Raw genomic sequence first — 22,537 nt, 5'->3', positions numbered from 1 at the left:
GGATCAGACACAGATGCACGTTATCTGCGTCGTATAAGAATCATCTATAGAAGGCACCTCGGTACGAATTATAGTTTTAGCCTTAAATATTTGATTTACGATTGATTGAAATGTTCAAAACATGATGGCAAAATATCATAGTTCTTCCGCGTCTTACCTTGGCCTTTCTGCCTCCCCCCCTTCGCACGTCCACCATTACCCCCATCGCTCTCCCATCCGTCGGTCCACGTTCACGAATCGGTAAGGAATATTACTCATGTACGAACTACAGTCTTAGCCTCAAATATCTAATTTGCGATTGATTGAAATGTTCAAACATGATGGCAAAATATCATAGTTCTTCCGCCTCTTACCTTGGCCTTTCCGCGTCCCCTCCTTTGCACGTCCACCATTAGTCCCATGGCTCCCGTATCCGTCAGTCCATGTTCACTAGACGGTAAGGAATATTACTCATTTACGAACCATCAGGAAGACCGCAAGCGTCTATCCGGTCTAGGAATAGACTTTCTAGACTAATTAGACCACACCACCGGCCTCTAAGGAACCACCGGACAGAAATTTGAGCAGACTGGCAGCTCTGTGGCTAGAGTGGCCATAGAGTCTCGAAGAGCTGCTCTTCGGGTCAGAGCAATTCTATAGAGCTTCACACAGGGTTCGGATTGGTAGATAAATCACTATATTTCGGAGCAACATGGCCAGGACCAGTATATACTACTACAGTAAATGCAAAATAGATAGCTCCGACTTACACCGCTGTACTTCGTACATCCACGCGTCTGCACACCCTCCCTTTATCATGCTCCGCAAGAACTTCCTCAATACCTCACACTCGCTATCCATCAGATGTCTTCGTGGTTCCAAATGATCACTCTGAGCAGCCAAAAGAGGTCATTGAAGTCAGTAGCGGGTACGTTGAGCACAGAACTGTGAACGGGTCAAAGGGGTAGCGCGGACTTACTTGTAAATCACAGTTTACCCATCGTTCGATAGGATGATCTACAATATAATGATACATGAGCATTACCAGTGTGAAAGACAGGGATGAGACAGGCGGTACATACCTTGTGGCCCAACACACCACACTCATTCATCATTGAGGGGCAGACTCCCGTATGAGTCCAGTGAGAGCCGATACGATTAGCAAACGGAGCAAGCTTCAAATAGACATTTGGATACTCAATGACGAGGTCCTGGAAAGGGGGATCGCAAAATTAAAGATAAATGGTGACTACGACCGACTGGGCGAAGGAGATTACGAAGTGTCAAGCGACAATGCCGACGATCGTTCGCTTGACGGGGGAGTCTCTGCCCTCGCCATCGAATGCAACGACACGGACACACTTGTCACAGCCTCTACGCACGGACACTACATGGATAAGGGTGTCGATACGAACGGCGACAAGGGTTCGGGTCTTCTCGACGAACCCGAAACCTCTCGCATTTCACGTACAGCCTCAATCCCAGCCCGGAAACCCCACGATGTCGACGAACAGGATATACACATACCGTCACAGACTCTATGAACCCTACCCACGGCCATTCCTCTCCCATTCATCCTAATCCATCTCCTCATCCCTCCGCGGCATGCAACAATCTCGAGTGGAGACATACGACGGTTTCAGAGCGTATCACAAACGAGAGGAGAGGATGGTGCAGGATGGTGCGCGGCGCGCGCTCAAGCCAAAAGCTGCCAAGCGCAAATCAACAGACGTTGTGGACTCACGTGCTTGTTTAGGGCAGGCGTTTGAACTTTGAAGCCACCGGCCCTGCTCGACGCCCGCTCTTGCGCCTGCCCAGTGCCCACGCTCTTGCATTCGCCCGATTCGCCCGCTTTAATAGCACCATCATCACGTCCCATTGCGCTGTCAATTTGCTCGGTATGCTCTTCCCGGCTGCTCATTCCAGTTCGGTGAAGATGCAGATGGCGGACTGGTAAGATTGGATATTAGGGATCGACTGGGTATATCTCTCAAAGTACGTGATCGAGTAATACCACTACGTACCAACACAAAGAGTCGTACGGCTATCCATGAAGAGGGAGGAAGCTTGTGGGACCAAGTCAAATTTGAAGCTGCTCCGAGTCGATTCACTAGCGAGACCTCTAGGACTGCCTGCAACGCCAGCCCAGCCTCTAGCGAGTCTACAAACTCGGGTGCGGTCTAAGTGCGCAGAGCAGTAAGACCGCATAGATCGATTTAGAGTGTGATAGACGCGCTAGTGACATGCGGTCTTGCTGATGACTACAGTCTTAGCCTTAAATATCTGATTTACGATTGATTGAAATGTTCAAAACATGATGGCAAAATATCATAGATCTTTCGCCTCTTACCTTGGCCTTTATGCCTCCCCCCTTTGGCACGTACGTCCACCATTACTCCCATCGCTCTCCCATCCGTCGGTCCACGTGCTCGAATCCGACGATGTCCAAAGGACCCGTGTTTATAGAGGGGGAGGTTGGATCCTAATCCCCCGGTTTTGGAGCCCCGGGGGGCCGAAGGTTGGATCCATTGGTACGATAATCCCCCAGCGGGACTCGGTGCCGGAGGTGTAGGTTGGATCCCGATCCCCCTTAAAAATTACCGGATTGGGAAAATAATACTGTGGCGGACTAGGAAGCTGGACGGACATAGAAGCTGGACAAACTTTTCTGGAATTTTAAGGAGGCCTATTCATACCTTTGGCTTTCTACATAAACTGTAGGTCTATTCCATCTCGTGCAATATGCGAAAACACTTTGTGTGATTTTTGTGAGTATTTTGTAGAACATGGTGAAATGTCATCAGAGATGGGGTTTGTGTGGCAATTTTGCCACATGTAGAGAGCTTGACCGACATGGACGCCTCGACCAGCCTTTAATGCCAGCCTATATGTTCGTAAAAGTATATGTGGAGCATGAATACGGACATGACATAAGTGATTCCAAGCCACTCTGGCAGACAATGTTTGCTTAATTTTGCGTGCAACATCTTTTGTTGAGGGGATCCTCTGGCTAACGGGCCACAAGAAGCTCCCACTTTGTGAGGCTCTAGCTCTAGCATCTGTCGTCTTGCTCATACAAAAATCTTACAGTAGGGCATATATGTAGCGGTTCACATCAGTTTCGTTCGTCATTCTGGAAGCGAAAAGTTTGAACTCAAAATGTCAGATGTGGTGCGGGAGATAATACTCAGTTCACACTGAGTTTGGATTCTCGAGACGGGTCCGCTCCTGCTTGTATCCCCGTCCTACTTCCGGATGACCTTTGACAACAAGCATATTCTTGATACTACAGTACATGGGGCTCATGCCAAACGGTGGATGCCATTTTGGTTCGCGACAGCGAATGGGGAGAGGTGGAAAGAGACCACTCTCCCGTCGAGTTCACACTGAAGTGTGAATTGAGTTTCAACGCTCCAACGGGACAAATTTGCGAAGTGTTGAACCTGTCATCGGTTTAGTTCACATCGCCAAAACATGATGTGAACCGCTACATATATGCCCTAGTCTTGGAGACCTAATCAAATACTTCTGTTGCCGAGGCCTGCTTATTTTTACCAGACTGTTTGGCTTCCAGAGAGCACAATTTCATAGAAGTGGCCGATTTTGCACCTCTCAAATACCCGAATGAATTTCGAGTGCAACAGGTCGTGCAGCTCTCCACAAATATTTATGCCGATAGCATGATACATGGTAAAACGCTATAGGTACTTTTTGTAAATTGTTGCTGGTCTTCTAACGGTTATGTGTACGAAATCAGTGGTCAAGGGGGTGTGGCGCCTGTTGACCTTTTTTTCGCCACTCATTCGGCAATAGCCGGGCGCTTTCGGCGCGCGTCCAGCTTTCCTGTTTTGCCACTTTCCCCAGTCATCGTCGCAAAATATTTGTTGGTGATGATTTAGCACATCAGACTCTCCAAAAAGTTGTAATGGTACTAAATATATGCCGTACTACCCAGATGTGCCATTTGGTTGCAATTAATAGACAGGATATTGAATAAACGAACGAGAAAGCCCATCTGTCCAGGATCCTAGTCCGGCACAGTAGGTCACATGATCCGTTTTTGGCCGCCGGCCGGCTCCCGGGTCTGTTGTCCCCCGGTTTTTGACCGCAAAAATCGAGGTTGGAGACACAATCCCCCACCTCATATCCTTATAAGGAACCCCCTGAAAACCCTGCAGAACGATCACCCATTGGACGTAGGACCCGTGTTTATAGAGGTACCTCCCCCTCACGGGTCCTACGTCCAATGGGTGATCGTTCTGCTGGAGCTGATGTAGGATGACAACATTGCCATGTTAGATTGTGTTTCGGGACGAGTAGCGCTTCAACATACACAAGCTTGAAACACCGCGAACCTGCGTTGTGATCTATGGTCATCTTCTTTTCGGTCGGTCTACAGTTCCTCACGTCTCGAGTGTTCCACTGCCAATGGCAGTTCATACACGAGTGTACTCATCGTATTTTACGCTGCATCTCCGTTATCTGGACTTGTCAATTTGGGACACAGACGCCATCACCGCTCACCTGTTTAAAATAGGCGCGTGGATAACAGACCGTAGTGATTCTGATATTTGCCCTGAACGGGGCAGCTGCATCACCGTCGTATGAGCCAGAGAGACTAGCCTCGGTGGCCTTGCTCCTCAGTGGCTTGCTCGTGGGACCTGAGTTCAAAAGAAGAGAAGATTGCGAAGAAGGGGATGACGGAGCTGAACCTGTGGTATTTAAATTGAGTCAGTACAGTCGGGATTCTACAGGCAGATGCAGAACAAAAAGATACTCCTGGCGAGCATCAGGACAATTCCCTTCCATATCCCTCCTCACCGTCCACGAAATCATCATTTCTTCTGTACACGAACTCGGATCAGTCCCAGAACAACAAACTGATGTAAACGAACGGGAAGGCACTCCTTTGCACTCGGGCACATTCCCGTCTGAGGTACTAGCCCGAGAAGAGCTAAGTCAAGCCCATCAGAGAAACATTCGCGGTCTGTCGAGCTGTTCGTCACGGTGTCGACTGAAACTACAATGGCTACAGTCAAAGTCCCCAGACCAATTCAAGCTTTCGTTACCCTTCGAGCAATCAAGTTAGACAAATATCAAGACCAAGACCAAGCAAACAGTGACCAGTGACAGGTTCGAGGGCAGGTCCGGGTATGGGTGTCCAGAACGAAAGGGTCGAGGTGGTGGATTTCCGGAGAGCAGAGCGGAGTCCGTAATGACGAGGCCCGAGGCGACGACGCCACCGCCACCCGTCACCAGTGTGGCACCGACTGCCTTCCAACTCACCATGGTCAGTCTATCACTTTCCGATTTCTCACTGTAAGTACGTGGAACAACGAGCACGAATACGCAGAGATCTTGATGAAACGCATGTGTCAAAGCTAAAGCCGCACTACGACTCGGAGGTGTAAGTGCTAATAAGTACGAGTATAAGTATAAGTACAAACGAACGAACGAATGACTGCGAACCGTCCGACTCTCAAAACCGGAGAACGAAAGAAGAGATACAAAAACTCACGTCAAGCCTAGGATGAAGGTGAATCCATAAGTGACTTAAATTACATAGATGATCAACCACCCGGCATACCCGCTTCCACACTTACTCACTCTCCCTCTGAACAACCCACACCATCGGCCCCTCTCCCCCTCCTCCTCTTCCCCACTCCGCGCCACTCATCCCACCAACAGCCTCCACCCCCTCCTCATCCTGCCACCACTCCACCGCACACCCCTCTCCTCCTCTCTGTACTTCCACGTCCGAGCACGCAAGTTCGAAGGTGTAGAGTTCTTCGCGGGCGCAGTGGAAGGAGCGGTGGTACGTCGTGTGTCTTGTTCTTCGGGGAGAGTTGTGGTCGTGGCCGGGCGGGGGAGACGAGGTATGCAAGGTGGGGGTGCCGTTGGTTGTGTTAGAAGAAGAGGAAGAGTCACCATGGTTTGAAATATCGGATATATGCAACGTCGCGTTCCCTGCTCCCCCTTCGTCTTCCTCTCCACCTCCGCCATGAGACTCCCCGTAAGACTCAGGCAACCAAACCCCAGGCTGCAAATCCGCCAATTTCGCGATCCTCGAAGGCCGGGTACGCTGCGTGAGGGCGTACGGATCGAGTTCGGAGGGGGCGTCGAGGCGGTAGATCGATAATGGGAATGAGTCGGGATTTGATGATGACGAGGAGGAATAGGAGGAAGAAGAGAGGGGGAGGGCGGGGATGGAGATTCGGAGGTCGCATTGTTCCATTCCGTAGTCGAATGCTCGGAATTGGAAGATGGTGGATACCTATGTGTATGGACCACAGAGATCAGTGGTATGTTCGATACGTATAGGACGCAAAGTCGACGGAGAAGAAAGTAGAAGTGGTCTGAGAACAGGAAAGCGAAGGGAAAGGAAGAGATATGCGGGCGAAGGGATGTGGGGTGGCAGAAGAGAGATCATAGAAGGGGCGAACACTCGAACGGACGTGGTATTTGTTGCAGCAGTATGCACAAGAACAGACACAAGCGACCAGAGCAAAAAAAAAAAAAAACCTCGACCAAACCCAACTCACAGTCTTATTAACAAAAACCCACTTCTCCGTCCCCTCCACAACCCCCACCCTAACCATCCTCCTTCTCGTAAACACACCCATACTCTCGTCTTCTCTTCCCCGCGCACTATCCACCTGCGCCACCACGATCGGATAGTTGTCGAACTGGTGCTTCTTCTCTGCTTGCACTGCGCCAGAAGAGGAGAGGGAGGCGATGGCTTGTCGGTCGATCTGTTCGAATCCTATGAAATGCGACGGACGCTTCAGGGAGGAGAGGTCTTTCATATTGAACGGACGCATCGGCTGCAGTCCATATCTTTCAGTCTCCGCCACGCCTTTCGACCAGGAGGGGGAATGTAAGTGGACGGTAGGGAAGAGGACGGCGAGGACGAGGTTGATAGCGGCACAGACGACGCAGACGAATGCCCAGAATCGGGTACTGTGATTAGTGGGAGATGTCGCTGATGGTCGTGATCGGTTGGGAGGAGCGTGTTCGTGGTGTTCGTCGTTGACGGCGGTCCCGGTATCAGAAAGCACAGGTGAGAGCTCTTGTACTTGTTCATGGTCCGGTTTTTCCTGCTCGATATCGAGATCGTCGGCGGACTGAGAACGAGACTGGGAGACGAGTGGTTCATGTTCATCGTCCACCGGAGGACGAGAGAGGAGACGAAACATGGTGGGAGTGGAGCTGGAGAGACAAGTACAAGGACAGAAGGGAGGAGGGCGGAAGATACGCAAACGGGGAGGATGAATGAGCGTGAGGATCGTTCTCGAGGGCGAGCAGAGCGCAAAGGAGCGGAATGAATCTCAATCTCAATCACGACCGATCCGACGAAAAGAGTCGCAGAGCAGCAAGCGCCGATTGCCAGCGAACATGTATGTAGAAGCCCATGATCAGCGGACTGCGACGCCACGGATCCGCTCACCCAATCCAGTCCAGACTCCAGAGCAAAAAGAGTCCAAAGTTCAAACCGAAAGGGGATCACCTCACACAACAGAACGCAACGCTCTAATTTCGGCGTGGGTGACACACATACGGAGGAAGGTCAAGGTCAAGCTCCTAGCTTTCCGGTGCGGTAAGTGCACATTCCTCTTCCAGAATCGAGAGATTTCTGATTCAGTTTGCGATGTTCCTGGGCGCTTTCGACCCATGGTCCATCCGTGATGAAACCATGTCCTCAGGCTGGTCTGAAATGTCCGAAATACCAGTACAACTACAAGTGTGTCAGTCTAGAGTAAGTACATACCGGTGACGAGAGGCTTCGTAGTCTGTGTTTTCTTGTGTGCTTGAGCTCGAGCTTGCGTTCGAGCGACAGTGCGAATCTTTCCCATCCCATCGTTGCTTTGAAATTTGACAGCCTGAGTCCGTGTCCGTGTCCGTGTCCGTGTCCGCGTCTGCGACAGTCTACAGAGCGGATCATGCCAATATCGAGTGACAGGTTGCACCACAGAGACAGCGAGACAGCGAGACGTGGAGTCGTAGTAACGTGGAGATCCCGAAGAAAGCACTACTTAGTGGGGGTAGCAAATAAACAGACCCGATGTCCTCGACGTCGACAATGGCGGAAGACTGAATATCGGGTTAGGTCTATTATAGGGTTACCCGCGTCGCTTTACGACGACGCCGACAACGACGAGATCGCCCTCCGTTCTGCTCCCACCCGTTTCGTCTATAGCTACTCTATGATGTCCATACTCGTAGACCTGTGCTCGTCTGCTACTGTTACATAGATCATGACAGGTGCTTTGCTTGTGGTGTTCTCTGGCTGGGAGCTCCGTTGGTGTCGTCTGGTGGCGTCGTGCTAAGTTATCTTGTCTGGAATCTGGATGAATGCAGTGCTAAGCTCGAGATGTCTACGCCTGTCTTACGCGGCGTGTTCTGGAGACGTTCTCGGGATGGATGTCTGTACATACTCTAGTGCACGACAACTCGAATAGCGTTGCTGCGAAGACAAAATGCTCAATAACCCATGAAATACTGTAGAATCGATACAACAACCCAACGACCATCAACCGACCAGCCAACCATCGCCAAATCAACTCCTCCAAACAGAAATCTAACCCTTCCGAACGAGAACGAACCTTTCAATTCCACATCGCCTTCCACTCCTCCCACTCCCCCAAATTCCCATCCAGCGCCCCAAACACGCTCTCCCAATCCTCACACACCAACGTATCGCCCCTCCACATCCTCCCCCCATCGTCCCCGTCTGTCCCTTCCCTAGCTAGAGAATCATCTCCAAAGTAACGTCCAGCACTCTTCATAAAATCCCCCCTCTCGACCGTGCTCGCCGCAGAACAAAGTAAAGTCTGCCTCAAATAATCAAAACAATGTCTCACATGGTGCGGTTTCGCCTCCCCATCATTCATCACCCTTCCTCCATCTCCGCCGCCTTGAGTTGGACGTTCGGCACCGTGTTGAGTGGGACCAACCCAAGGAAGGAGCGCACGCTGTATCATCTTCAGACAGTGATTCTGGTGCGAGAGCGTGAGTGCGAAGATGCGATGGTCTGGACCGAGACGGACGTGCCCTGTTTTGCCGGGTGCGAGGGCGGCGGCGGACCATTCGGCGTTGGAGAGGAGGGAGGAGTAGGGGGACGGGTGCGAGCGTGTGTCGTCGTCGTTGTTGGCATGAGGCACCGGGGTGGTGGAGTTGGAGTTGGACGGGGAGTTGGAGGACGGGGAAGAGGAGAGGGAAGAGATGAGCGGCGTGTTATTTAGCGCGTAATGCGTTGAGTCGGAGAGGGTAAGTAGGACGGGAGGTGTCGAGCGTTGATTGAGATCCCATGACGAAGGTCTGTCGTTTCCGATCCAGCTGTAGGTTGGTTCGGGGTCTGTGGTGCGAGGAGGGGAAGGTGAGTACTGTTGCGATTATGCGGGGTCGTCGGGTGGAGAGGTGAAGTGGAGAGGTGAGAGGACGGAATGGGAAGACGCACCGACATCGTGCGTCGTGAGATGGACTACAGTCTGTCCTATACGCAATGCGGTGAGAGAGACGCTGAGCCCAACGACGACGAAAAGACCTGCTGAGCCGAGGGACTTGATGAGGGGCATTTCGGGGCGTCCTTCCTTTCCTCTCTTTCCAGCTCTGTCGAGGCCTGGGAACTCCAACACCTCAATGAACCCATCCGGGGAAACGCATATAGATTCTCAAGATGAAGTGAAGGGAAAAAACGAGGGTGAAAAGAGGGCATCACGTCTTCCTCTTCCGTCTTCTGTCACCGGTGGAGGAAGTGCGGCGCCGGTGAATCGCGTCTGACTTGTGATGAAGTTCTGTCGTCTCAGGCTTGTCTCGCGCTACTCTTCTGTGATGTTTCGCGGGGACGGGAGGATGGGATCGTGATACGTCAATGGCGTTCCTCCGAGGATCTCTGCGTTTTGCTTTTCGATGGGTCGAGACTCTTGGAGCTGCTGAGCGCTGATCCTGCATCTCTCAATCCGTCTCCGTGCATGTCTCCTCCTTCCCTGGAACCCAAAGCGAGAGCTCAGACGCCGTGGAGAACGACGAACGAACGATGCCGACGCCGCTCTCCCGCTCTCGAATTGTCCTTCTCTCCCTCGCTAGCTTACTTCTCCTCACCTTCCTCGCATTCGTCTTCGTGGACTACAATGCCTTTCTCTCTCATCGTCGTCATTCCAGCCCGCACGGTCCGTCTCCTTTCCGTCTCCTTCTCCCTCCTCCCATTCCCCATCCTCAATCCCTCCTCCCTATGATGACGACCACCACCGAACGCTAACCGACGCCATCACACACAGACGACCTCACGTTCTTCATCCCATGGGACGCCATTCCCCCCGTAGCCATGCACATCCAAACCTCAGTCCACTACGCGCTCGACACGCCTCTCGGTATCGCGGAGTGGAAAGCGCTCATACCGCCCACGGGACATCTTATTCATCTGCCGTCGCCGGATCCGCCTGCGTCCTCCCACATCATCCTGGACGACCAGAAAGGCGTGGAAGGAAATGGAGGAGAGGTGGAAGTGGAAGTAGAGTACGAAGAATACACCCCGACGCTGCTCCATCAATTGAAATGTCTCGATATCCTAAGAGAGAGTTACGTCCTCTCCCGCTCGATGCGGAATTCGTCGCCATACACCACCTCGTCCTACCTAAACCTCACATCACCACCCCACACACCCATGGACTGGTCCTCTCCCCCTTCCACCTCCTCTTCCCACTCCTCTCCCGCTTCCTCCGACGCAGAGGCAGACGGCCGCTACCCAACGTCCTACTCCGGCCTCACCCGCCACTGCCTCGCATACCTCCACCAATCCATCCTCTGCTCCGCCAACACCGGGCTCGAGAGCAGCGCGGCAGACGATGGAGCGCCGAGGGAGAGGTTTGAGAAGGGCTGTCGGGATTGGGGGGTGGTTTATGGGGAGGTGGAGAGGAATTGGGGGGTTTGGAGGGGGATTGTGGGGGAGGAGGAAGGTGGGGAGCGGGAGAGGGAGGAGTAGTATAGGTGGGTTCGGTATGAAGTGTTGAGCGAGCATGTCGACTGATTTCTTCATTCTCGTTGTCTAGGTCGTGAACATGTATAGTATGGCTAATTATAAGTTCGTCTGTTTTCAGTCTGTTATGCGTTGTTGAACATTCGTGTTCAATGTTGTTCTTTGGCGTTCATGCCGCTCGCGTGTCTGTGGATGTGGCCCAGTGGCGTAACCGACGACACGAAAGTTGTTCCCTCCGACTGTGCGTCCACATTCTCATCTTGGCTACGCATTGGAACATCTACTATTCGTGAGTACTGGAACCTCTCGAGCTTCACGAGCCCGCCTAGAATCGATACTGCGGACGATACTTATCCGGGACTCGTCCTCTTCTTCTCAATGGGGAGATCGGGAGGAGTTGGGAGATTTGGCGGAAGAGTACTGGGCAGGCTATCCGTCCAGTCTCACGGCGTGTTGAACGTTCGTATTCAAAGTCGATCTTTGGAGTTGCGTGTCCGCTGATGCATGTGAGCCAGGCCGCAGTGGTGTAAGCAACGAAGCTTTTCTCTGACTCTCGTATGGGATACGCATCTGTTTCTCTTACGCTGGAGTATGCTGGCCACTCTCGAGCTTGAAGGGCCCTGTCGCTACCCGTATAGACTCCATGTGGCGGATGGAATCGACGACGCACGTCGAGTGTCACTGTTCTCGGGCAACTCCAGATATATGCACTCATGTACAGTGTCGGGGCAGCTCACTCCATCTTCTGCGCTCTGCCCCTCTTTCTCAGCTCAACCTGCCATATGGGCTTCCGACGTCGACGTTCGGGTTCGAGCCCGTGTGGCCCAGTGGCACGGTTGAGACGGAGTCTGAATCGGGACGTTAATACTGCAACTGAGACTTGAGTCTTTTCCTCCCTGCCATCCGAGCTTGTACCATACCAGCGTGCCATTCGACTCCGGCATCTCGTCAACATTGTCACACTTATCAATATGATGGGCCCCATCACACCGGATAATCGCGTTCGTGGCTTTCTGGAGCGGGGCGGCGGTCTTGGCTCGTGTCAAACTAGGCCTGAAACGGTACTCCCGTTTTTGTACGTTATCTTTGTTCCCGTATTGTTCTTTGTTGGATAGAGGGTACTGCCAGTTGTTGCTAAGCGATCGTGGGCACTCCGATCACAAAGAATGGAAAGGCCGCGTAGGCTGTTTTGGTGGTGGGCCCGCCGGCTCCATCGATAAACAAAGCTTTGTCGTTTTTGTATATATACCATATCCATCGGGTGCTTATGGCAGGATAATTCGTTCGTCAAGTTCCTCCTTCACACCCGTGCTTTGCTTTCCTTTCGTCCTCTCTCTCAGCAAAGGCTTGAATCCACTCTACTTGCCCTCGTCTGCGAGCCCTCTCTCTGTGGACCCTCTTGACTTACCTTGTGTCTTGTCTCTCGAGCTTTCCCTGTCAACTTAAGGCCCTTATTACCAACGTAAAACGCATTTATCTCGTCATCTATTGTGATAGAAACAATGTCGAAGAATCAGGTACGTGACTTGTTCTTCCCTAGCATGACCTTCCCTATGTTCAAAATATTTTGTCCTATCGCGTATCGCAGGGGCCTAGCGCGTGCGCCATCTGGTACGCACAACGTGAACCACAGCTCGCAGCAGAACTGTTCGCACGGGATCGATTTCCACCGACATCTCAGGAGCTGGCTGTCGAGCTCTTGAGGGAGTGGACCGCCATGACCGACGCACAAAAAGGACAGTATAGGACCGAGTTGGACGCGCAGCTCGCTGAAAGATCCACAGAGAGAGCTGCGTTCCACTATTTCAGGAAGGCAAGGCTGGGCGGATACCAGTCTATACGCGACGATTTGATAAGACGGCACGGTTTGGATGATGATTCTGTCGACAAGTCGATTGCTCTGGAGTGGCGGAACTTGACCGGTCCAGCGGAGCAGCGATCTTGGGTACAGCATGGCGTCGGAAAGACGAGGCGGGACGAATACCGGTCTATGCGGGACGAGATGGTAAGACGGGCGGGTTTGAGAGAAGATTTCGTCGAGAGTTCGATCGCTATAGAGTGGGGCAAGATGGGACCAGCGGAGAAACGACCTTGGATGCAGGGGCCTGTTGGACGTTTGGAACGGGGAGGTAACATTCTGCAAACCCAGTCGAACGGATCTCAAGAGCACAGTGAGTTATCTAGGTCAGTGCTCTAGTTCTGTGATTAGTGGTACCGCGTCTAAACAGGAATTCTGTTCCTTTCAGGTTCTCGTCAGCGACAACAAGGCCCCCGTATGTCCACTCGGGACTCGAGGGTTCCTCTCGTATTCCTCAGACCGACCTGAACAATTCGCCTCCCATCAACTACGGAAATAGTAGCCTGGATTCTTCGTCGACATACTATTCCGAATACATAACCAGCCCCTCAGCTACCGTGGACGTCTCTCCCTCCTTCACTTCGCAGAATCACAACCAGATGGCTGGTCCTGGGGCTCACTATCAAGATCCTAATCCTCAAATTCATCGCAGTACCGACTTTTCGCTTGCGAACTGGGACGGAAACCGATCGCGAAGATGACTGGAGTTGGGCGTTCAGAATTCAGTTTGCTTGCTTACTGCCGTAGAGCTTTATGTAGGGAGAACGTATGTGAGCTACCGCGTTGCAGGTAATTCTTTTTACCGTAGTTGATGAGCGGAATTGTATTACTTGGCGGCTTGAAGACATTGGCCATCGAATAAACTTCTTTTTTATGCAAATATTTGTCTTCCGTATTGGAGGCAGTGCGAACGTCTGAACTGACACTTGCAGTGAATTGTTCGATCTTTGTCATTGATACTCTAGGAATTTCGGATGGCCTGGGCCTCACCCCGCTGATGTGGCCCAGTGGCGTACACGAATCGGAGTTTAAATCGGGATCAGCTCTCAGAGTTTGAGTCGACTTCCTCGCCACGCACAACTACGAAAAGAAAAGATCTTTCTCAAGTACTTGTCCTGAAATTCCTCATTCCTGGACAACTTATTCGCCGCTTGTCTTTGTGTATACGTCTCTCAGTACGTAGAAAATAAGACAACCATACCCCGCCGTCATCTCGCTCAACCTCGCACCTTGGCCAGATTTTATCCCCACAACCACGGAAGCCGGACTGCAGACCGCCGAGGTATCAGCCGGTCCCTCCCATAGACTTCGTTTCCTTGGCACTCGTTGCGGGCTTATATGTCAACAATCCTTATCGCTGACAATATACCGACGAACAACAATTGAGAAGACGCGACACCGGCTGACGTCATTCGGGAAAACCTTGTTGACACTCTGGATTAGGCCCTGCCATTGTCTGGTTGCTTCTGTCGTATGTGGGTTTTTACATAATAATGGAAACGACACAGCTAAGTAGCCGAGAAGATATAAAGCCATGCTTCTTCCACCGACTCGCCATTCCCACCTCCATTCATCCACCGTCGTCTACATTGAGGTCCCTCTCTATCAACCGTGGACTTATCTTGTGTCACATATCTCGAGCTTTCCTTGTCAACTCCGAGGCCCATATCACCAACGTCACACGCGTTTCGCTTGGAATCTATTGTGCTAGCAAATATGTCCAAGAATAAGGTATGTGCTTCGTTTTCCCCCAGTTTTCGCTACCGTGTTCAAAATGTGTGGTTGTATTTTGCATTACAGGGACCTAGTGCGTACGCTATCTGGAAGAAACAACGCGAACCGCAGCTTGCAGCAGAGATTTTCCCATCACTCGGTGGACGGAGGCCTTCAGCGCAACAGATAGGTCCTATGCTCTTCGCGGAGTGGGAAGCTATGCCGGACGATCAAAAACGACTTTACGAAACTGAGTCCGAGGCTCAGAGGAGCCAGCGCAAATTAGCGTGTGGCGCTAGCTTGTAGCTTAGCGTGCGCGCCACATGGCGCTTGACTTAATGGTTCTTAGCGTGCATGGAATGGCTCAGCTAGCTTGCGTCGGGCCTACCCTCTCTATCTCTGTCGTCTGCTATGTATCTGGATTCTGCTCGTCAGTTAGGTCGTGGAGCTTCTCACGGCCACCTACGCTTTCATCACCGGCTGCTCTGTCGCCGCCGTCCGCTCTTTAGCTAGATTCTTCTCGTCAGTTAGGTTGTGGGGCTGCCCATGACCTCCTACGCTTTCGTCACCGGCGGCTTCTACTATGAAATCACTGTCTTAATTAATCACAGCGACAGCAAAGACGACTTGTACTTAGTCTTTCCGCTTCGATTACTTTCCTCAGGCTTATAGTATACATCGTGACTTCTAATGCTGTCTGAGGTCGACCTGGTTGTACTCAAGGAACTTCCAAAACTCGTACCCTTCATGAGTAATATCCGTGAAGATCTATACATATAGCGTGTACTAACATTCTAAGTAACTCGACAAAAGTTAATTTTTACCTCGTGAAATTGTTGCATCAAAATTTCATGGGGGCAACAACGGGATCGTTAGCGAACATTACGAAAGGCTCCGTATGTCCTTTAATTCTGTCGATCCGAAATCCTAATCAGCCGTTTGAGTCCTAGGATTTTGAACGGGTTTAAATCCACTATTCGCCTTTGATGCCTTCTGCACTGAAGTCAGGCGAATCATTTTGGTTCTGAGGCACCTGGCATCATATATTTACAAAGCAAAATAGCCTGGGCCAACGTGCCGATATCATTTGGCGTGACCATTTCGACATCGAGGGCATTCGTTTGACGCGTGTGGTCTTTATTAATCTAGAGATCAACTCATAGTCGCCGGTAGTATTGGCTACCAGTGGCATCTTCTCTCATCTGCTACCCGGTAATATTTATGAGGTTCGTAGATTATATCTTGTAGATACTCTCGAACGTCTCTGTGCATGAAATACTTGAACAAGCTACCATGAGTTTTGATATAGCTTTTGAGGTACAGCACTTTTCAGTTCGTGCTTGTTCTCTGTCAGCCGGTCGATGTTCAGAATGACTGAGCGATGTCGGACATCGGTGTCTGATTTTTCGCCGCGAAGCTCGATACACTATGTCCGCTAAGCCTTTGTAAACCATTACGATCAACGATGACCGCTACTAAGGTTTGAAGCGGCTCTAGCTTAACATTTGATGCACAAGCTAACACAAGCTAGCGAGAGTTGACAAAGTAGCTTGTACAACGAAACGACTAGCTTGTAGCTTAGCTTGCGGGCCACGCTACATATGCCTTAATGGTTTTAGCGTGCATTGCTAGCTTAGCTTGCGGGCCACGCTGCGTCTGACTTAATGGATCTTGGCGTGCGTTGCGGGGCTAAGCTAGCTTGTAGCTAATTTCCCGTTATTCTAGTCTTTGTATAGTCTGTGATCACTCCTGTTTACATGGCTCTTCATCGTCCTTAGCCATGTAAATACCCGTCACCCTACATACCTATCAATAAAAGATAGATGCCGACATGCACGATAGGAACTTTACATTCACTACCACTAGATACCCGACGCCAATACACTCTTCTCCTGCAGTCGGCGACTCGAACGCGATCCTACGACAGGAACTCGGGTTTTCTTGCCTCTTGGTCGTCCTTTTCCTCTTCTCACAGCAATTGACTCCTGAGGACTTGCCCCAATATCTCCTGCCTGTATTTTGATCGTGGAGAGTCAGTCTCATAATAAAGAGGGTTTTGTATAAGTTTTCGTACCAAAGACGTTCGAGCCCCAGCATCTGTAAGTTTCTGTCGTTTTGCGACGGACGTGTCTTGACCCTGGAGAGAGTTAGCTCTTACTCATCGAGGAAGAAGATTGGACCTACTTGTGAGTCCGCAATTTGTGAATTCTCTCCATTATTTTCTGCACCATCATCTCGATCGCGTTTCGCTGTCTTCGCAGCCTTTGGCCGGGGCCGAAATGCGGAGAATGGAGGGCCTCCCGATAACTGGTTTTCAACTGACCCAGTCCAGGCGTACGGTTCTCCGGATGTCGTACGAATCTCCACACAGCCTTCAAGAATGTCGCTCGGAGTTATGCGCCGTGCGATATGGTGTTCTAGGCGCATAGTCAGATCAGATATGGCCGCGGTCCCCGGGCCATAGCCTGCATCCGAATCAGTCTCTGATCCCGTGTTTATGGAAACACCGAATAGCGCCTGAGCTGCCTTCTGCCACTCGGTTGGGACGGGATGGATACTTTCAGCACAAACAAGGTCGAAGATTTCCTGGTCCGATAACGAAGAACGTCCTAGATACACCCGAAGAATGACAAGTCGAAGGAGAACTGATCCGGGTTCGAATGCGAGCTCGAAGTGCGTTTTTTCAACTTCATCTGGTAGTCTTTCTTGAAGGACTCGGTGGAGATGTGATATTCGTCGTTCCAAGAGAGAGGAATCACCAGGAAGAATTGGTATGTTGAATGTAGTGTCAGCCCAGGTATTGCCGCGGAGAACTACCGACCTTCGACCTTGAGGTGAGCGTCGCCACTTGTCGTACATCTCCATGACTGGATGGGATCGAGTGCGGATCAGGATCTCTACGATAGCACCGAACGCATCGTCAATAGCACTGCTGATGGTCGCATTCTCGTAAGAGAATCGTTCGTGCGCTTCTTGGCATAACTGCTTAGGCCATTCGATATATCCTGCCTAATATATACCGTGAGTTCAGATGTCTATTATTCTGATCCATATGGTATAAGAAGAACCTACCCTGGAAGCTCGCGGATGTGATTCGTCCAAAGCCTCGACAATTCTCTGAGTAGGCACACGAAATTGACCCTCAGCGTCGGGCTCATGCGAAGCTCTGTAGACATTGTAGTCGAACCACTCCATAACTGCGTGGATAACATCCCGCGAAACGACCTTCGCGAGGTAACATGTGCTCCCTGAGTTTTCTGTCGGAAGGAGGAAGTACTTTCCGATGCTAGATATTATATGAGCGCCTACAGAGAAAAGATGTGCAGCGACAATGACTTACTATGTCTCATCATTCCATAAAACCTCCTCTTCGGGTGCGAGCTTCCTGCAGACTTGACACATCCAAAAGTCCTCCAAGTCCTCCGGAACGCCCCACTGAGTACGAATGCAGTATACGTGTGACCATCGGTCACATCTACCGCATTGAATGGCGTCGTCGTCATTGTTTTTGGCAGTATTTGGAAGAGCTGGTAGAGTGTGGTTTCCAGGTTTTCCAGACTCGTCGTAACAACCGATGCATGATATTTGGTCGAAAGGGAGGATTGATGAACTCTGCGATCGGGAGCGTTGTTCACGAGGATATGTGGTGCTTACGGTCGCTGCGAAGAATTCGTCCACGCTATTCGGAGTACCATTTCTGGATTTCGAGTGTGGGACAGAGCGTTTAACACCTTCAGTGAGCGGAAATGGCAACGGAAGTTGACGAGCATTCGAGGATTTTCTTTTCGTAGATTTCGTGTCTTTTTGAGCCACGGAGGCAGGACGTTCAGTTGATGAGAGTTGGGCGCTCTGACCAGCAACTTCTGACGACTTTGGTGCATTCGTAGAAGGATACTCCTGAGAGTTCGAGGGACGAGGAATGCCTGTCGCTGTGTGGGCTTCTGCCTCGGTGGATGAGAGATCGTTTTGCGGATGTGGGACAGGAATTTCGACGAAGGGAGGTTGGGGAGGTTTGGTCGGAGCTGACGGTGGATGTTTTGCCTGAGGGGATGGTCGGTGTTCAGCACTCTGCGTTGGCATAAGTCCGTAACCGTCGAGATATGCGGGCCCCTTGGAGGTTAGATGAACCAGCTCTTCAACGGGTCGGTACGATAACTATAATTATGGAGAGGTCAATTCTGCGACGACATCTTAAGTTGTAGGAAGAGACTCACAGAGCAAGACGAACGGCGATGATAAACCATTAGTACTGCCGTAGGATCTGCTCGTTCCATCACCGACTTGTCTCCGATATCCTGAGAAATGCCAGAATGCCGCATGTCGTCGTACAGATATACTCGACCCGAGGAGAGAATTTCCGCCTGAAAGTGGGTCTTGTTTTGGCGATACATAATGCGAGCAACGATATCATATACCACCTCAGCCGGGGCTACTTCGGAGTCTGATCCCAATGATAGAGGGCTTCCAAAGGATACGGGTAGTGTTCGAATGGTAAACGAGGTCATGGGCTGAACAGCTAAGTGTCCATCTCCAAACGTCTCCGCGGTTGACTGAGACGTCTCAGGCACAATGTGCAAAAAAAGAGGCCATCCTGTGATGACATGGGTGTTTCGTATACGCTCCGGGCAACCAGGCTCAGGACAAGTATCGACAGTGATGTTGTGGGCCATATTGGAAGCCTCGTAATGCGAAACACGTGGAGTGATCCGCGGTATGCAATGCTGGAAGTAGGCCTGGAGGTTAATCGAGTCTGCGGCGCTGACTGAGAGAGCTAGTCGAGTGATAAGAATGTCGTAGACGGATATAACGTGTGGAATCATGTTGGAATTTGAGATCTTTTCGGTTTGGACGTGTCCGCCCTCGCATTCACGCCGTACGTTTTGTACGATACTGAAATCCCGACGAATGATATCTATGTCTCCAGGTGGTCCGTCTGTAGAATCCTGGAAACCGAATGAATAGAATTAGAAGATGAAGCATGCAGATAATGGAGATAACTCGCCTCTAGAAGGTTCTGAAACCAGATAACAGAGTCGCCAAATCTACCCCGAGGACACAAAGACCAACGGTCTGCAATCCAGCAGATTAACTTGGTCTGAGCGAGCCCAAGAAGCCGTGTACCAGCTAGTCTATGTTCTTCCGAGTCTTCCGGCGATCGCGCCCACTGGAGACGCTGTTGAAAGTGGTACATCATGTCGACTAAGGGGGAAGAGTTATCACGAAAGTTTTTGATAAACCTGGATCTTTGCTGAGGTGACCAACGGAGGTAAACGTGGAACATGATCTCCAGTCCTACGTCGAGAAAGCAAGAGTTGTCTCTCCACTGATACCCATGGAGGAGACGAGGGAAGGTTATCACTGATGAAGTAGGATGCGAATGCGATATGTCGGATGGAGTTGTGGGTTGAGTACGCGATTCCGGCGCGGGTAGTGTTCTCGACTGTGAAGGCACATCAGACCCAGGATGATCTTGTCGTGAGGTCCGACGTTTGGTATCAAGTGGAGCCGCTCGTTCTTGCGAGGTGGCGGCCTGAAGAGCCTCAAGCGTATCTGGAGCACGCCCGTCGTTTACCTCCCATGCCTTCGTCGATCTCCGTGCCGTCTTCGGTGCTCGACCAGGATTGATATGACCTTCTATAAAACATATAACCTTCAGTACTGACGATCCGAAAGGAAAACAGGTAATATTTGAGGCTTACTTTCGATGGCGTGTACACGCTTTTCCATCTCCTGAACGTGAAGGTGAAGGTTCTGAACGCCAGAGATGAGATCGTGATCTGTACCGACGGCGTGGTGAAGGAGCGAGTGTTGCGTTTCCACCGGGTTAGAAGTATTGGGTGTATCGTCAAGGAGCTGGGGATCACTATGCGACTGCGACGGGAAGGCCATGGAACGAATATTAGGCCGGAGCCACCACTCTAGCCAGCCACGAATTCCAGGAAGTCGATCACGAACGCGAGCTACGATGTCGTCAAACTGGGATGGAGTAGTCGAGCGTGCGATGACGATGGTGCAGAACTCGTCGAAGAGAGGTATGTTCTCCGGGGAGACTAACGCGCCGCTGCGTCTAATGCGTTTCGCGGAGCGCGTAAAATGGACGTCGCACCCCCGTCTGTACTTCTTGGCTTCCTCGCGGAAGAGCTTGCGCTCTTCCTCCATGGCTGTTGAGCGAGTCGTAGGCGCAAGTCCATCGAAGGTAGGCTGCTTCCAAGCCATGAGAGCGTCGACAAATTCATGTTCGAAGGCAGATTCTTGTGCTTGAGAGAAATCCATGACCTAGTCCATGGTATAAGGTGACAGGCAAACACGAATAGAGGTAACACATACATTAAACAGCATTCTGGGGTCGAAGTCGCCTTTTGCATGCTCGATGATGCACTTGAAGAGCCAACGAAAATGATGTCGCAAATGACTGGTGTTCTGTCGCTCGAGCCAAGTATAGAGGACTGGTACCCACCCCTCGATAGTCGTATCATAAACGCAGGTGAGAATGAGCGTTCCGTCTTTGAAGAACTTGTTATCGCCGTCGGTTTGGGCACCGAATTGGATAGGTAAAGATGTGAATAACGGGCCGTCGCGCTCAGTGATCCATAGATCAACATTATGATGAAGTCGTTCGAGCATCCACGGTGTCTGAAGAACGATAGAAAGCTCATCCAGAAGTTGCATCTCGACGACGAATGTCGACTTAAATTCACTGTGAAGTTTTCGCAGTGTCTCTAGTCCAGCGAAGCCGCCTTTGGATGAGCTCGTGTGGTGTATTCCCACCCGCTCCTGACTCTGCTGAACTTGGTAGCGTGCAGCTCGAGGATCGGCCAGTTTCGGGCTAATATCAGGCAGAGGAACCGAGCCGGGTAGCGGATCTCCCGTTCGTAGGGCATGAGCGGACGCTCCAGGACGACGAACAACCTGAGCATCGATCTGCGCCTTCTCAGCCACTGTCACTGGTCCTCCTGGAGGTATCGGGTGCTTGTGCTCGCCATCGTGCTCCCAAACGGAGTAGGTCTGCCCAGTAGCTTCGTCATACTCCTCGTAGACGTAGGTGGCGGCATGACAGACATGGCGAACATGGGATGTACTCCCACAACCTGCTCGCCCACATATCTCTTTCAGCTGCTCTTCACGACGCTCCTTCGTCGTGAGTGGCCTGGTCACCCAGCCACAATCCGGCTCATTGCAAACGATAGCCCCCAAGCAACCAGACCGCGGCCACTTTTTACCTCGCCAGTTTTGCTTACCCGACGAATGCATTGCCCATTTGACTTCCTTCCACCCAGCCGGTTCTTGTCCCTTGACATATCGACGAACAACGGTGTTATTTGGGTAATTGCGCCTAAAATCTACATCACCGCGAAGAGTTCCAGCTTCGAGTTTGTGAGCAGTGAGACATGGATCACATACCTGGCTCTGAATCGTCCGCTTGGAAGTCTCTGGTTTTATTGTCTGTTTCACTTGGTCTTGTGGTGCTACTTTGGGTGCGCTGTAGTGCTAATTGTGCAGTGCCCGAAGGTAGGTCCGCTTGGTGAGTGTTCGCGGGCGAGAGGGAGGCAAGTGCGAGGGCAGTGGCGTTTGAAGCGAGATTGACGATGGATGTGATTGTAGCAGCATCTGACACATACATAATGCCAATCCCGTGAGCTCACATTGAGGTTAAAAGAAGAAAGTGTACGGACCGGTGCTCTGAGCAAATAATTGAGCTGGTGTGCCGTTCGAAGCTTGTGGAACGGTGTGCTGTTTCTCTTGGCTGTGTCCCTTGTTAGAAGAGGGCGGTGTCGTATTGTCCTTCTTCCATTCAAGACCAAACAGGTTCAGTAATCGAGTGAACATGCCGTGAAGGAGGAAGAGAGGCAGAGGGAGGACGTAGACGAGGAGCGAGGGACGAAGGAAGAAAATGCGAGTCATAAAATGATCGAAATTCGGGGTCCTGTCAATTCAACGGAAGCAAATGTTGAGGACGGAACGATTTATCAACATGTGAGGTCTACTCCAATAATTGGAACGGCCAGGGCAAG

General features: G+C 51.2%; 7 protein-coding genes across 7 annotated transcripts; 4 read left to right on the top strand and 3 right to left on the bottom strand.

Moving 5' to 3' along the window:
* Positions 1-1,112: 1,112 nt before the first annotated feature.
* STEHIDRAFT_155121 (uncharacterized protein) lies at positions 1,113-1,936 on the top strand (the record flags this gene model as incomplete). The annotated part of the gene is made up of 3 exons (XM_007302454.1): positions 1,113-1,446; positions 1,515-1,660; positions 1,736-1,936. The coding sequence occupies 3 exons, from the start codon at positions 1,113-1,115 to the stop codon at positions 1,934-1,936; spliced, it is 681 nt and encodes a 226-aa protein (XP_007302516.1).
* A 3,417-nt stretch (positions 1,937-5,353) lies between these two features.
* On the bottom strand, positions 5,354-7,271 carry STEHIDRAFT_145994 (uncharacterized protein). The gene is made up of 2 exons (XM_007302453.1): positions 6,522-7,271; positions 5,354-6,253 (listed from the first exon to the last, which is right to left on the bottom strand). Exons 1-2 carry the CDS (start codon positions 7,173-7,175, stop codon positions 5,579-5,581), a joined length of 1,329 nt encoding a protein of 442 aa, XP_007302515.1. The 5' UTR covers positions 7,176-7,271; the 3' UTR covers positions 5,354-5,578.
* A 1,174-nt stretch (positions 7,272-8,445) lies between these two features.
* STEHIDRAFT_167216 (uncharacterized protein) lies at positions 8,446-9,600 on the bottom strand. The gene is made up of 2 exons (XM_007302452.1): positions 9,437-9,600; positions 8,446-9,334 (listed from the first exon to the last, which is right to left on the bottom strand). Exons 1-2 carry the CDS (start codon positions 9,552-9,554, stop codon positions 8,586-8,588), a joined length of 867 nt encoding a protein of 288 aa, XP_007302514.1. The 5' UTR covers positions 9,555-9,600; the 3' UTR covers positions 8,446-8,585.
* Positions 9,601-10,015: 415 nt separating this feature from the next.
* STEHIDRAFT_167215 (uncharacterized protein) lies at positions 10,016-10,960 on the top strand (the record flags this gene model as incomplete). The annotated part of the gene is made up of 2 exons (XM_007302451.1): positions 10,016-10,148; positions 10,257-10,960. The coding sequence occupies 2 exons, from the start codon at positions 10,016-10,018 to the stop codon at positions 10,958-10,960; spliced, it is 837 nt and encodes a 278-aa protein (XP_007302513.1).
* Positions 10,961-12,456: 1,496 nt separating this feature from the next.
* STEHIDRAFT_109634 (uncharacterized protein) lies at positions 12,457-13,513 on the top strand (the record flags this gene model as incomplete). The annotated part of the gene is made up of 3 exons (XM_007302450.1): positions 12,457-12,471; positions 12,543-13,125; positions 13,164-13,513. 3 exons carry the CDS (start codon positions 12,457-12,459, stop codon positions 13,511-13,513), a joined length of 948 nt encoding a protein of 315 aa, XP_007302512.1.
* A 1,015-nt stretch (positions 13,514-14,528) lies between these two features.
* STEHIDRAFT_155116 (uncharacterized protein) lies at positions 14,529-14,831 on the top strand (the record flags this gene model as incomplete). The annotated part of the gene is made up of 2 exons (XM_007302449.1): positions 14,529-14,543; positions 14,613-14,831. The coding sequence occupies 2 exons, from the start codon at positions 14,529-14,531 to the stop codon at positions 14,829-14,831; spliced, it is 234 nt and encodes a 77-aa protein (XP_007302511.1).
* A 1,059-nt stretch (positions 14,832-15,890) lies between these two features.
* STEHIDRAFT_109633 (uncharacterized protein) lies at positions 15,891-22,427 on the bottom strand (the record flags this gene model as incomplete). Its single annotated transcript, XM_007302448.1, has 14 exons — positions 15,891-16,042; positions 16,283-16,331; positions 16,409-16,537; positions 16,600-16,662; positions 16,710-17,534; positions 17,598-17,811; positions 17,866-17,960; positions 18,180-18,680; positions 18,740-19,468; positions 19,555-20,159; positions 20,225-20,801; positions 20,853-21,865; positions 21,927-22,133; positions 22,199-22,427. The coding sequence occupies 14 exons, from the start codon at positions 22,425-22,427 to the stop codon at positions 15,891-15,893; spliced, it is 5,388 nt and encodes a 1,795-aa protein (XP_007302510.1).
* Positions 22,428-22,537: the final 110 nt, after the last annotated feature.

The sequence above is a fragment of the Stereum hirsutum genome (assembly GCF_000264905.1).
Source record: "Stereum hirsutum FP-91666 SS1 unplaced genomic scaffold STEHIscaffold_5, whole genome shotgun sequence".
Lineage (NCBI taxonomy): Eukaryota > Fungi > Basidiomycota > Agaricomycetes > Russulales > Stereaceae > Stereum > Stereum hirsutum.
The sequence above is the reverse complement of the archived record's forward strand: the minus strand, read 5'-3'. Positions and strand labels throughout refer to the sequence as shown.